The sequence below is a fragment of the Phaenicophaeus curvirostris genome, chromosome 18, assembly GCF_032191515.1.
Source record: "Phaenicophaeus curvirostris isolate KB17595 chromosome 18, BPBGC_Pcur_1.0, whole genome shotgun sequence".
Classification (NCBI taxonomy): domain Eukaryota; kingdom Metazoa; phylum Chordata; class Aves; order Cuculiformes; family Cuculidae; genus Phaenicophaeus; species Phaenicophaeus curvirostris.
The window spans coordinates 8,758,590-8,772,231 of record NC_091409.1 but is presented as its reverse complement, the minus strand read 5'-3'; the positions used below and the strand labels follow the sequence as shown (position 1 = coordinate 8,772,231).

Below are 13,642 nucleotides of genomic sequence, written 5' to 3'. Positions count from 1 at the left end.
CGTCGAGAGTGGCTACAGCTTCATCTTGCCCCTGCAAGAGAGGAAAAGAAGTGATGACAAGGACACATCGCTGTACCCATCTCCCCCTCCCTGGCCCCTTACGGAGGGGACACAAGCCCCCACCCCTCCCCGTCTCTTCACAAGGGAACACAAGTCCCCATCCCTCCTTGTCTCCTCACAAGGGGGCACAAGCCCCCATCCCTCCCCATCTCCTCACAAGGGGGCACAAGCCCCCATCCCTCCCCATCTCCTCCCGGGGGGCACGAGCCCCCATCCCTCCCCGTCTCCTCACAAGGGGACACAAGCCCCCATCCCTCACCATCTCTTCACAGGGGGAACGCAAGCCCCCATCCCTCCCAGAAGCCCAGGACACCCTGGCTCCCTCCCCTCGTTCCATATGAAGCTGCAGCCGGCGGCAGCGGGTCCCGTGCGGGGTCCCAGCCCCTCGCCCCTTCCCGAGGGCGGCGGGTGCAGCAGCAGCAGCGGCAGCGCCGGGTGCCCCCTCGCTGCTCCCCTCTCCCGGGCTCCCGGGACTCGTGCCCCACGCTGGGGCCACCCCGGCGGTCATTCCCCTTTCCCGAGCGCTCCCCCTCCTCTGGAGCGACGCCTGCGGGGCTCCCCGAGCCGGTACCTGCCCGGTAGCTGAGCGCGTCCCGGCTCCGGTGGCTCCGTCCCCTCGGTCCCCAGCCCCGCGGAGCCTACACGCCGCCCGGGAGCCGCTTTTTCCTGCGAATCGATCAAAAGCGTGACGGGCTGACAGATCCCCGACCCCAGAACCGAAAACAAAGGTGCGGAGCCCCGGCGGAGCTGCCCCCGCATCCCGAGCGCCTCCCGGTGCCCCTGCCCGCCGGTTGGTCCCCGTCCCCGCCCCGAACCCCCGCCCGGGGCATCTCTCAGCCGTTCCACCGACGGCAACGGGAGGCTCCGAGGCTTCGCCCCGCTCCCCGTGCCTCCCGGCGCCCCCCGGGCCCCGCCGTGACAGCCCCGGCACCGGAAAGTTGGGATGGGACCGGCGGGGCCGGGAAGGGAGCCCGGCCCGAGCCCCCCGAGGGCAACGAGCGGCGGCGGGGCGGTCGCCCCCGCCGGTCCCCGCCAACCGGGCTGCGCGATCGCTCCCGCCGGTGCTGCCGGTGCCGCCCCCCCCCCCCCCGCCCGTCCCATTGTCCCCCGCCACGGCGCACAACAAAGCCGCCCACGAGGATGCGTCCCGGTGATCCCGGTGATCCCGGTGCCCCCGGTGCCGGTCTCACCTGCGCCGCGGTGGCCGCGCCGTCCAGCGGGGCCGCCCAGCCCGCGCCCCGGCCCCACAGCCCCGCGCTCCGGTTACACGGCGCTTTAACCCTGCCCGTGCTGGGCAGCCCCTCCTCCTCCGCCCCGAGCCGCACGGCGGGGGAGGGGACGGCAGCGCGGGGCCAGCCCCGAACCCGCCCGGACCCCGCGACCCCCCCGCCCCGGGGCTCAGCATCACCCCCAGCGCCCCCGCATCCCCCCAGGGGTCCGCATTCCCCCACTGCCCCGCATCCCCCTGGGGCTCAGCATCCCCGCCAGCGCCCCGCATCCCCCTCCCCAGCGCCCCCGTATCCCCCTGGGGCTCAGCATCCCCCCAGCGCCCCGCATCCCCCTCCCCAGCGCCCCCGCATCCCCCCGGGGCTCAGCATCCCCACACTGCCCCGCATCCCCGGCGCCCCTGTGTTCCCCCCCGGCTCTGCATTCCTTCACTGTCCCGCAGCCCAGCAACCCCGTCCCGGGGCTCCGCACCTCCGGCACCACCGCATCCCCCACAGCTCCACGTAGCTAGGGGCTCCACATCCCCCGGTGCCCCACATCGCCCAGGACCCTGTGCCCCCAGCACCCCCGTATCCCCCCCACTGCTCCACATTCCTCCACTGCCCCACAATGCGCACCATCATCCCCCCACATGGGGCTCTGCATCTCCTGCACACCAGTATCCCCAGTCTGTATCATCCAGGACTCCATTTCACCCAGTGCCCTGCATCCCCCTACACCACCTGCATTCCTCTCCCGGGCTCCACAACCCTCCCGGGGCTCCCCATCCCCTGGCACCCCCGTGTCCCATAGTGTCCGATACACCCCCAGTGCCCGGCACCCCGCGACTCGGCCCTCGAGCAGCTCAGCTCCCGGTCGGGGGAGAAGGGGCACCCCGAGGCCGAGCAGAGCCCTCGCCCCACCGAGCCACCCTCCTGCCCCTCGCAGCGCGGCGTGTTTTACACAAGTTTTACAGACAGTTTGGGTTTATTTGTTCTTTCCTTTCCCGCACAGAGGCGAGACGCTCGCGAGGGCTGCGCTGGGGACAAGGAAAACAGCCTGCGCCTCTCCTGCCCAAGACAAAGCATCCAGAGTCCACGTGGGTTATAATCTTCTCTCCTCGCTTGCTGTTACTTCTAGACCCAGCAGAAAACTGTATAACAGCAAGAAGAAGGAACACGATTATCCTGGTGTGAGAGAAATGAGCTTGCAAGGCCAGGAGGAAAATCAAGCGAGTGAACCCCAGTACGGGAAGCCCGCGGGAAGCAGCCGGAGCAGCCCGAGGCCTGCACGGCAGGTTCCCCCGCCACCCTGCACCCCTGCAGAACACAAGCATGGAAAATGCAGCTGCACGTGCGATAAAAAAGCCCAGCAACTGAACAAGAGGGGCCGAGAAATGTGGTCTGGATGAGGAGCATGGGAGGTTACAGCTCCAATAAACACACCCCCGTGTAAACCTAAAGCTGATTCCCAATCTTGCGAGCAGGTTAAAACCCAGCAAATAGATTTTATTCCTGCGTGTATTTCCAGACCTGGGGAAGTAAAACGCTCTTGCGGGTTGGGCTCACAGAGATCTCGGGCACTGTTAGGGTGAAGCAGCCCCCGCTTCAGGCATCCCCAGGCTCCTCTCCCTTTCTACCAAAACCTTCCTGCCTCTGTTGGCCCCCTGACCCGCCATCAATCTCCCGCTCGGCTGAAACGCCCTCTTTCTCTCTCTCTTCCCCTCGGTTATCATTTAATTCAGGGGAGTGCATCTGAGCATACGGTTTGGGGAAAAGTCCTAGTAGCAAACAAAGCAGCTCCGGGTGGATTATGAGCCCAGCCCTGACCCTTTTCCCTGTCTCGGCTACACACAACCCCAGAGAGATGCTGTGAGTATTTCTGAACAGTCAGGAGAGTTTGTGAGTCAACTCACAGGCAAAAAAAAGTGCCTTTAAAGAGGATTTTCTATTTAGGCTCCTGCCAGGCTCTCAGCCATTCCTGCTGACCAAGAGCTTCCAGCTCTGCCAGGCAGCTTCCAGAGCAACCCCACCAGCACTCCCCATCAGCCCTGAGGGTCTTCAGCATGGACATGCAGTGGGACACTGCCCTGGGGACAAAGCTCCTCCGCTCCATCACTGCGAGAGCTCGGAAGCATGGCCAGAGCTTATAGGAGAGGTGGGGGTCCCTTCCTTGGGCACAGGCTCTGCACACCGTGACATGGACACTACCCTCCCTGTGATGAGTGATTCCCATCGCCACCAGAACTGGACTGTGCCCACAGCTTCTGCAGATGTTCATTCCAGCAAGAAGAGGCAGCTTCCCACCCAGCTGGTCTCCCTTGGCCAGCATTTCCAATCCATGGAGCTGGTGACCAACCAGCTGGAAGTGCCCTCTCTGTCATCATCACAACAGAGTCAGATGAGACTGGCAACACCCCTTCACAGCAGAAGTGACTCCTCATCCTCATTTTCCACTGTTAATGCTTCCCAGTGACCATCCCAGCCCTTCCACACACAACTCATCGCTCTTGACCCTAAATCCTCTCCTCATGAAAAGCTGCTCAGCCATTGCCTTCCCTGCAGTGTCCTCAGGTGATGGCATCAGGCCCAGCTCCTCTCTGTCTGCCTTATTTTCCCACTCCAAATCTCTTCCTAAAATTCTCCTTTGCTGCCCTGGCCAGGCAAACCAACCCTGTTCCCTGTTCGGAGCTCTGCTCTGGCCCCAGTCCCCTGCTGTCTCCTGCTTTGCACCCTGATGTTTGGGTCAGGACCTGCTCTGTGTTTCCTAAGCAGCGTGCCTGGTGATCCTTGGCAAATAAAGTGATTGAGCAAATGTGTTATTACCTACAGCTGTCAGCAGTGCAGCCTCGTCCTCCTGGATCAGAGTCCCAGATTCCCAGGCCCCAGGAAAGGTGAAATTCTCATTTAGTCTTCCAGCAGGCAGGGAATAGCACCAGCACCGTTAAATCACCTTGGATGGTTGCGAGCTTCTCCAGTGACCCTGGGCCAGGGTAAAGGAGGAACTTTTCCTTTCAGTGAAGCTGGTGGTGATTCTCCTGCTGAGTTCAGGCTTCAGGGTTTCCTGTGTCGGTGTACACATAGCACACAGCCCAGCCCACAGTAACAATCATTTTCCCTGCCTGGCATTCTTCACTGCAAGATTGGAGCACATGTCCTATAGGATGTGTCCTCCTTTTCCACGAGCTTCATGCTGGTTGCCTGCCTCACCACCAGCTCCGTTGCAGCTCCCAGTGACCAGCCGCTCCTCACCACTGCTCCTCAGAGCAGCTCTCCTGCCCCGGGCATCTCCCCTGAGCTGGGACAGAGCTGTGCTGCTGGAAGCGAGGTCTGTGCCGGCTGTGGGAAAGCCTCATCATGCTGCCACATGTGGGAATACAGCCTCCAGCCTCCCCTGCAGCTAGGCTGGCTTTTCCCATCTGGGGGGAACCGCTGCTTACAAGGAGATAGGAAGTGTTATCCCTCCTCCATGAAGATCCTGGGCTGCCAGGACCGCACGGTACCAACCTCTACTAAAACTAAGGTGAAAAACAAGTGTCATCTGTGTAACCAGAACACCTAGAAAGCCTGCAGCTACCAGCGTGTCAGCTTCAAATGCCAAGGCACACAAAGAAAAATCTTCAATGCCTCTCCACAAAAGCTGGCCACAAAATCCTCTTTTTCCTCGCAAACAGGATACGCCTGCACAGCCGAACCTGAAGCGAGGAGGCCTCTCCAAACCACCCTCCTGGCTGCTGGGGTAGCTGCTGGCACAGCCCCCCCCAACTCCAGCCCAGAGCTGCTCCTTCCCTCACGAGGGATCATCATCCCTGCTCACGGGCAGCTCCACAGAGCAAAGGCATTGCAGGAGTGAGCCCAGCAGCGGAGCTCCCGGCTCTGCCACAACCTCCACACGCAATAACTCGCTCCTGTAGCAACGTTTGCCAGGAAGCAAGTGGTGCAGAGGGTGGTGGTGCACTAAACTGCAGGAGAAACTGAGATCCCGGCCTCAAAGATCTCCTTTCTATCAGCCTGCCCTAGGAACAGAACTGAAATCTCCACCACACCAAGCCGGGAGGGCTTGCAGCACGCCTCAGCCCATGCAGAAGGATGTTCTCAGTGCCCACACAGTGCGTGGACTGAGGGTGAAAGGTGTCTGGGGTTTCCCCTCCCGACTCATTCACACACTCGTACCTTTTCCAGGCCTTTCTCTGGCCAGCACACCCAGGGAATACCCCCCTGCTTCAGGACGGTTTCAAGGCTGACCGGAGGGACTGCAAAGCATTTTGAGAACTGTGGATAGAAAGTCACATCAGACAACGTCAGGGAGCACTCTGCAAGTGCTGAGGAAGCTTTTCAAGTTGAACCGGTGAAATGAAGCTGAGAAATGTCTCTGAAGCCAGGCCCGTGGATCCTCTGGCTCAGTTTGGAGCACACCATTTCCCCATTTCCTTGTGTGTCCTCATCACTCTTTGCTGCTGCGTTTTCTGCAGTATTTGTAGTGAACAAGCATGCATATCTGTCACAGGGAACTGCTGTCCTCAGCTGGCCCTCAGCTCTGATTAGTCAATCATAGAATCACAGAATCATAGAATAGTTTGGGTTGGAAGGGATCTTAAAGATCATCTAGTTTCACCCCTCCTCCCATGGGCAGGGACAGTCCCACGAGATCAGAGATCAGGCTGCCCAAAGCCCCATCCAAGCTGGCCTTGAACACCTCCAGGGATGGGGCAATCAGCGATGATCTGCATGAGAATGGCCTGGCAGGGGCACCCATGGGGACACAGGGTGCTGGCAGCAGGCAGGGGCAGCACTGGGGCGCTGGGAACCATCCATCTGCTGAGCACTAATCCAGACCATCACCTGCAGCCTCCTCTCTTATCCAAACACATCCTTTTAAAAGGATGCTCCCACTGCAGAGCACTTGGAGCACTAGGATACCACACTGCCATCACAGCAGCCTCCCAGGAGGTGGGACTGCCGAATTTCCTTTAGGTTGTTTGAACAGGATGTTGGGAGCATGGTACGTCAACTTCAACTCTTCTTCTTGGATCCTGCCACTCAGCTTTCCCCAAGAACTTGGTTTGCTGCCTGGAAGGTTACTCAACAGTGTTGACTTCTCCCTTTGCCATCCCTCCCGCGTGTGCCCAGGGAACCTCCCTGGACCTGCTGGTCACGCCGTGTCTGATCCAAGCCAAGATGCCACTGGCCTTCTCGGCCACCTGGGCCACTGCCGGCTCATATTCAGTCGGTTGTCAACCAACACCCCCAGGTCCTTCTCCTCCAGGCAGCTTTCCAGCCAGACTTCTCCTAGTCTGTAGCTGCTCAGGGTTGTTGTGCCCCAAGTGCAGGACCCGGCATTTGGCCTTGTTAAACCTCCTGCCATTGGTCTCAGCCCAGCGGTCCAGCCTGTTCAGATCCCTTTGGAGCCTCCCTGCCCTCCAGCAGATTGACACTTCCACCCAGCTAAGAGTCATCCGCAAACTTGCTAAGGGTGCACTCAGTGCCTTCATCCAGGTCATTGATAAAGACATTGAACAGGGCTGGACCCAGCACTGAGCCCTGGGGACACCACTTGTCACTGGCCTCCAGCTGGAGTTAACTCCATCTCCCACCACTCTCTGGGCCCTCCAGCCAACCCGTTTCCCCCCCAGGAGAGTGTGCGCCTGGCCAGGCCAGAGGTGACAGTTTCCGAAGCAGAGTGCTGGGAGAAACCGTGTCAAAGGCTTTACTGAAGCCCAGGAAGATCCATCCACAGCCTTGCCCTCATCCGTAGTCGAGTCACTTTGTCATAGAAGGTGATCAGGTTAGTTTGGCAAGACCTGCCAAACCTTTGCAACTGAAAGTGTCGGTGATGAAGCAGAAGCCCGGCCCGGCGGGCCGTCGCGGTTTTCCCTTCCCCGCAGGCTCCCCCGCCGCCCCTCACGGATCCCGGCTAAACCGGATCCAACCCATTCACACCGACAGTAACGAACGGTGCGGAGCCGCCCCGCGGTGACGAAAGTGCGGCGGCCGATGCGCAGGCCCGGCCGGGCCGGGGCGGGGCGGCCCCGCCGTGTCGAAAGTGCGGCGGCGGACGGGGAGGCTGCGGCGGGGTCGCCATGGGGCCCGAGGCGGCGGGGGGCGACCTGCAGAGCGCCAGCCAGCTCAGCGCTCAGGTGGGACCCGCACCGGTACCGGGCAGGCCCGAACCCCACAGCAGCCCGGCACCGGCACCGGGCAGGCCCCGCACCCCAGAGCAGGCCGGCACCGGGCACAGCCTGCGGCCCAGAGCCCTGACAGCGGGCAGGCCTTGCACCCCAGAGGAGCCCCTGCATCCCAGAGCATCCCTGTACCAGTACCAGGCAGAGCCTGCAGCCCCGAGCTGCCTCATACCGGTACTGGGCAGGCCCTGCAGCCCAGAGCAGCCCCATACCGGTACTGGGCAGAGCCTGCATCCCAGAGCAGCCCCATACCGGTACTGGGCAGGCCCTGCATCCCAGAGCAGCCCCATACCGGTATTGGGCAGGCCCTGCATCCCAGAGCAGCCCCATACCGGTACTGGGCAGGCCCTGCATCCCAAAGCAGCCCCATACCGGTACTGGGCAGGCCCTGCATCCCAGAGCAGCCCCATACCGGTACTGGGCAGACCCTGCACGCCAGAGCAGCCCCGTACCAGGAACCGGGAACAGACAGACCCTGCATCCCAGAGCATCCTCATACTGGGCAGACCCTGTGCCCCAGGGCATCCTGGAACCAGTACTGTTCAGATCCTGCCTCCCAGAGGATCCCAGTCCCAAGCAGAGCCCCTACCCCTGAGCACACAGAACTGGTCGGGCCCCACACCCCAGAGCTCCCAGTACTGCTTAGACCTTGCACCCTAGAGCATCCTGGTGCCAGCCACAGCCCCATGCCCAGCAGCTGAGCCCCACACCTGGCAAGCCCTGTGCATGGCAGGAGCCTGTTTTCCAGGCTGCGAGATGTTCAGGGCAATGGCGGGGCTGGCCTCATGCCCTCCTTACGCAGCGGGGTCCTGTTGAGCACTCCTTTTCTTGGTGGGGCTGCAGGGCACTGTGATTGTGATTCCCACGCCACCACCAGAGCCAAGACTCCAGCGTGCAGCCACATCTTGGAAGGTGGTTCAGCCTGCACTGACGTTAGTAGACGTGCTGAGGCCTTTTTAGGTCAGCTTGCCAGAGCCACGGGTACCAGCCTGGTGCCTTCTCCATTTCTCTCAGTCTCCTTTAAAAACCAGATCTTTCTGCGCAGATATCGTTACCCTGAACCAGCGCTCAAAGAAAAGCAGGGAATTTCATTTGCAGAAGGGACAGGGCAGATGGAAGCACTAACAGGACTCAAATGCCTTTGAAACAGCTCCTGACTGCACTAGTTGTTCCTTTGCACATCTCCACTTTGGGCTTCTCCTGTCAGTCTGCCTGGGTCGTGATGGGTCATGACCCAGGCAGACTGACAGGAGAAGCCCAAAGTTAGACCTTTAACCAGCTCTTTACCAAGTTGGTCTGGTTATCCCATGGTTTGTGAAATGCGAGAGTAGATGTTCGCGTCTTTTCCCACTCACAGTTTTTGGATTAGAACACCAGCTTCCGATTAACCAAGAGTCACAAAAGCGTTGTGCAGTGCCAGCTGTTCAAACCCTTTTGAGAGGCTCAGAAAAGCATCCATGAGCAAATCTCATCTGTAGGTGTCTTGTCATGCAGAGGACTGGGGTACCTTAACAGCACAGGAGCTTGGACTCGGTGACCAGTAGAGCAGTGTTCAGGCCAGGCTGGATGGGGTCTTGAGCCCCCTGATCCAGTGGGAGGTGGAACTGAGTGGGCTTTGAGGTCCCTTCCGCAATTCTGTGATTCTGAATCACCACGTAGTCGTGAGGGTGAAAAGGTGCTGAGAAATGATGGGTGCTGATGCCTGACTCTGCAACGCCGTCTTTTTTTCTTCACAGCAATTCTCCACACTGACCGAATTGATCTTCTGCTTTCTAAGGGAGCCCAAGGAGGTACGGCCTGCGTGGAGCACCGGGAGAGGTTCGGGAATGCCACTCTCTGGTCAGAAAGGTTCAGAAATAAGATCACGTCGCTCTGTCTTGCAGATTGAAAGGTTTCTGACTCAGCTCTCAGACTTTGCCACCATGAATAAAATCAGCTTGGGCCCCCTGAAAAACATTGTCAAAAGTATTCTTCTAGTGGCTAATGGTAAGTGACACATTTGCATATGCGACCCTGGGGCCAAACAATTGCATTCCTTCCTGCTTGCTGCTAAAGTGTCTTCAGAATGGCAGTGCACTTGGTTTGCACAATAAATGCTCAGGGTAGCTAATAAATGGCTTAGTTTTTGAGAATCAAAAATTCTCATCTTGAAATATCCATGCTAAATTATTTGGATTTTGTATTCTTTACACCCTGCCTGCACAGACGTTTCACAGGCTTAACTATATCACTTAAAAATCTCTCTATTAAATGCAAGCAGAACACGGTGACACTTGTGCTTGTTTAATTCGTGCCTGTAAACCTATTTTTGCGAGACCAGCGCAACCTTATGCCGGCACAAAGTCTTTGTAGGAGCTTCCATCCAAGTGACTCAGAATTGTAATTTCTACCAGGACAAGTGCCATTCAGGACAGATAAAACATTGCACACGCACCTCTAGAGCTGGCTGGGAGCTGGCCTGGTTCTAGATCGTGTAAAAGAGACGTATGTCCTTGTAGTCTTGTTTTAGAGACACACTGAGGTGTGCAGCAGTTTCTCATTCATAAGCAGGGGAAGAGGGGCAGAGGGATTTCCTTTGAATACCCCAGACTCTGGTACTTGATGAGGTTGCTCTGATGTTGTGGCTGCCCTTTGACATGACAGCGCATCAAACACCTCCCCTTCATCCCACTCATCCTTCCTGTTACGAGCAGTCCCTTGCTACTGCCCTTCATTCCGGGGTTGCCCCATCACATTCTTCACGGCAGTGAAACTGTGCACAGCTCTTCTGCATTTGGTCTAAGCTTTCATTCCACATCTTCAAGCCATTTCTTCTGTCCAGCAGTAGCTCTGAAAAACTTCCTTTCCTACTACTGTCTTGGGGGTATTTAATCAGCATTTTCTCCCCTCCCGATTCTGGACTGGGTGTGCTCTGTCTCATCATTCCTTCCTGCGCGCACTGGCTCTGATCCCATTGCACGTTCTGGTTCGCTCTGGGATGCCACAGGCAGGACCAGCACAGGTTCCAGAAGATAACTTTGCTGAGGTGCAACAGGGACGAGCAGCCACGTGGGACCGGCAGGCTCTTCGAATTTATGAGATTCTTGCTCTTGGCTTCAGAGAACGGAATCCTTGTAAACTTCCATGTGCTGCCTGCTCCCCAGAACAAAGGAGGCCGGCGCAGCAGGGGAAGGTGTTATATGCACACGTTCACACCCATAATCCAAAACACAGCAGGTAGGTCAAATTAGTAGCCTGCCAGCCTTAGCAGTTCGCCTTTAACAAGTAAAGCTTCTATAGGAGAGAAACCAGCAGCTTCAAAACACAACCTCTGCTGCTGTTTCCATGGCTACCCACAGTGAAATCTCCCCTCTCCGCTCAGGCACTCCCATGGCCCCGACTTTTAAAGCGCTGGGCATCTGCAGAGATCCAGCAGGCACAACTCGATTTCCTATCTTGAGCTGCGGTTTGTTTCAAAACACCGTCTCAGAACAGAGGCTTTCTATGGCAGAGTCTCCCTCCCTGCACTTATTTGACTCAGTAAAGATTGGTTTGAACTCAGTAAAAAGTGATTTTTCTTCTTTGCATTGTTCGTTCAGGTGCCCTGAAGAGGAATTTATCTTCCGAACAAGTCAGAGCAGATTTTATTGCTCTAGGTAGGTCACCTGACTTTCACTAAATAAAAGATAATTAATATTTATCACATATAGTAATCTCCTACGGTTTCTCCCACAGGCCTCAGTGAAGAGAAAGCCAATTATTTTGCAGAACAGGTATTAATACATTTTTATTGCTTGTTTCTAAGCTAACAAAATGACAGTCCTTGAGTGGGAACTTGTGAAACCCCACTGAGCTACCGAGAGGTGTCAGCACTTTGGGTATTTTCTTCAAAACTAGCACGGAATTTTGAACTGAAGTTCCTCCTAACTGAAAAGGAGCACTTTGCCTAACAATTCTTCTGATTTCCGTGTCCTCTCCCTCACCGGTTCCAGCATCCCTGTGCTCCTCCGTGGCTTTCCTTCGGCTGTTTTCCTGTTTTGCGTGCTCTGAGCCTCAGGGTGTCACAGTTACACCAACACGCCTTTCTGTGCAGATATCATTACCCTGAACCTGTGTTCAAACAAAACCAGGGAGTTTCATTTGCAGAAATAACAGGGCAGATGGAAACCCCAGGAGGACTCAAACACTTCTGAAAGCCCTCCTGACCGCATTAGTTTGCCCGTTTGCACGCCTCCACTTTGGGCTTCCGTCAGTCTGCCTCGGTTCTGACTTGTTGGAATTACAAGCAACACGGAGGCCTCTCTGTATTGATTGCTTGTCTGGGTTTTGCTCTTGCAGTGGAAGGTGAATTCCCCTGCCCTAATGCGCCTGGCTGTGGGTCAGACGCTGATGATTAACCAGCTCATAGACATGGAGTGGAAATTCGGAGGTAAGAGAGGCAAAACATAAACTGAACACATTGGGAAGCCCAAGAGCAGCTCTCAGCTAAATAACTTCTTATTTCACACTGTAGCTAATAGATTATCTCCCTTCTCTTCTTTCTAACTCGCAGTGACTGCTGGGAGCAGTGAACTGGAAAAAGTGGGAAGTATCTTCTTACAGGTAAATCTCCTATATCAGAGTTCAGGTTGTAGCACAGTTAAGGAACGAGCTCCAGCCAGGCATTTGGGGAGCACTGGCTGTGAGAGGAGCTAGAGAAAAGCTAGATCTCGTAGAAACATGCTCTGCAACAGCACATCTGCTTCTGAGCACAACTGCCAGCAGGAACACCACTGTTTGTTTCTGTTCTGAAACCGTCGTGTATCACAGAAGCGTAGCCTGCTCTGAAAAGCTGTTCAAAAAGCTCAGTCTCACAAAGGTCACGCTGTCCTGGGAGGGAAGGGGATGCGATCATTTATAAGGACTTCCAGACATCCTCCCAATGCCTGAGGAATCTATTCCTACAGTGAATACTGCCCCATGTGTTTGATGGGAATGGTTGGACTCGATGATCCGGTGGGTCTCTTCCAACCTGGTTATTCTATGAAAAGCCTGTCAAAGCTGTGTATGCTTTGCAGCGATCTGCCCGTCACAGTACAGCTCTCTCTGAATTAAAATGCCTCTTCTTTTTCTTCCCCCAAGCTGAAGCTGGTGGTTAAAAAAGGGAACCAAATGGAAAACGTATATATAGGTGAGTTAACAGTTCTGGAAGAGAAGGAAGCGTTCGAGTACCTAAAGTGGCGTGGCAGCTCGGAGCACCCAGCTGGTGCTGGAGGTCGGGGAGCTTTGGGCATGGACCCAGCAGGGGTCAGTGCGAGAGCATGGCTGGTGGATGCTGCGGCTGCTCCTGCCGCGGCCTCTCCCCACCACAGCCCCCAAGAGTGTTTAGGAACAGGGTACTGTTGGGCAGTCTTCACGTCTTTACAAAGAAAATATAGATACGGAGCCGTAAAAGCAGTCAGAGCAGCACAGCAAAGAACATAAGCAATTCCCAAGCATTGGTTGCTGTTGGGAGAACGCAAGCCCAGAACCCAGTGCAGCCCAGCCTGCATAAAGAAACAGCTGCTGAGAGCTGGAGAGCCTAATCCTGCCCAGCATGGGTACAGGTTGCTCTGTGACAGCACCAGGATGGCTTTTCTAATGTGGGAAAAGTGCAGCCTGAAATCTAAGCCTTGACACCTCTTTGTTCTGCAGAGCTGACTTTGCCACAGTTCTACAGTTTCCTGCATGAAATGGAACGGGTCAAAACCAGCCTGGAGAGCTTCACCTGAGAACACGTGGGCCTGAACCAACATCTGTCTGGGATGTTAGATTTCTCTTTTGGGCCTGCAGAGCTGCTCTTGCCCAGCTGACTCAGACACCCTGGTAAGAGAAGATGAGGGTGTCGCAGCCCAGCAGGATCCATCAGTCCTTCAGAACCTGAAACTTCAACTACAAGTCCGATCATCTCTTTCTTGCTGTTACAAGAAACTGTGGTCAAAAATCTGTGGATACTTATATTAAAATAGCAAAGAAATAAAGCCATTCCCACACTGCTCCGTTTGTGTCAGGATTTGATTTTTTTGAGGAAAACTGAAGCAAAGAATCCTCCAAAATAACACCCTGCAAAAAAAAAAAAAAACATCTCTGGGAGGCAGGAAAAGCTGTTTCAGGGCAGAGGAGAAAGACCCAATGGCTGCTTTCTCAAGACAAAAGGAATTTGTTTTCTCTCTCGGTTCTGCTGCCCATTCCTATTAT

General features: G+C 56.2%; 1 protein-coding gene across 1 annotated transcript; it reads left to right on the top strand.

The window, feature by feature from the left end:
- The first annotated feature begins 7,299 nt into the window (after window positions 1-7,299).
- On the top strand, window positions 7,300-13,440 carry COMMD7 (COMM domain containing 7). Its single transcript, XM_069871925.1, has 9 exons — window positions 7,300-7,402; window positions 9,184-9,237; window positions 9,331-9,433; window positions 11,026-11,082; window positions 11,162-11,199; window positions 11,765-11,855; window positions 11,979-12,028; window positions 12,548-12,596; window positions 13,100-13,440. Exons 1-9 carry the CDS (start codon window positions 7,346-7,348, stop codon window positions 13,174-13,176), a joined length of 576 nt encoding a protein of 191 aa, XP_069728026.1. The 5' UTR covers window positions 7,300-7,345; the 3' UTR covers window positions 13,177-13,440.
- The last annotated feature ends 202 nt before the right edge of the window (window positions 13,441-13,642 follow it).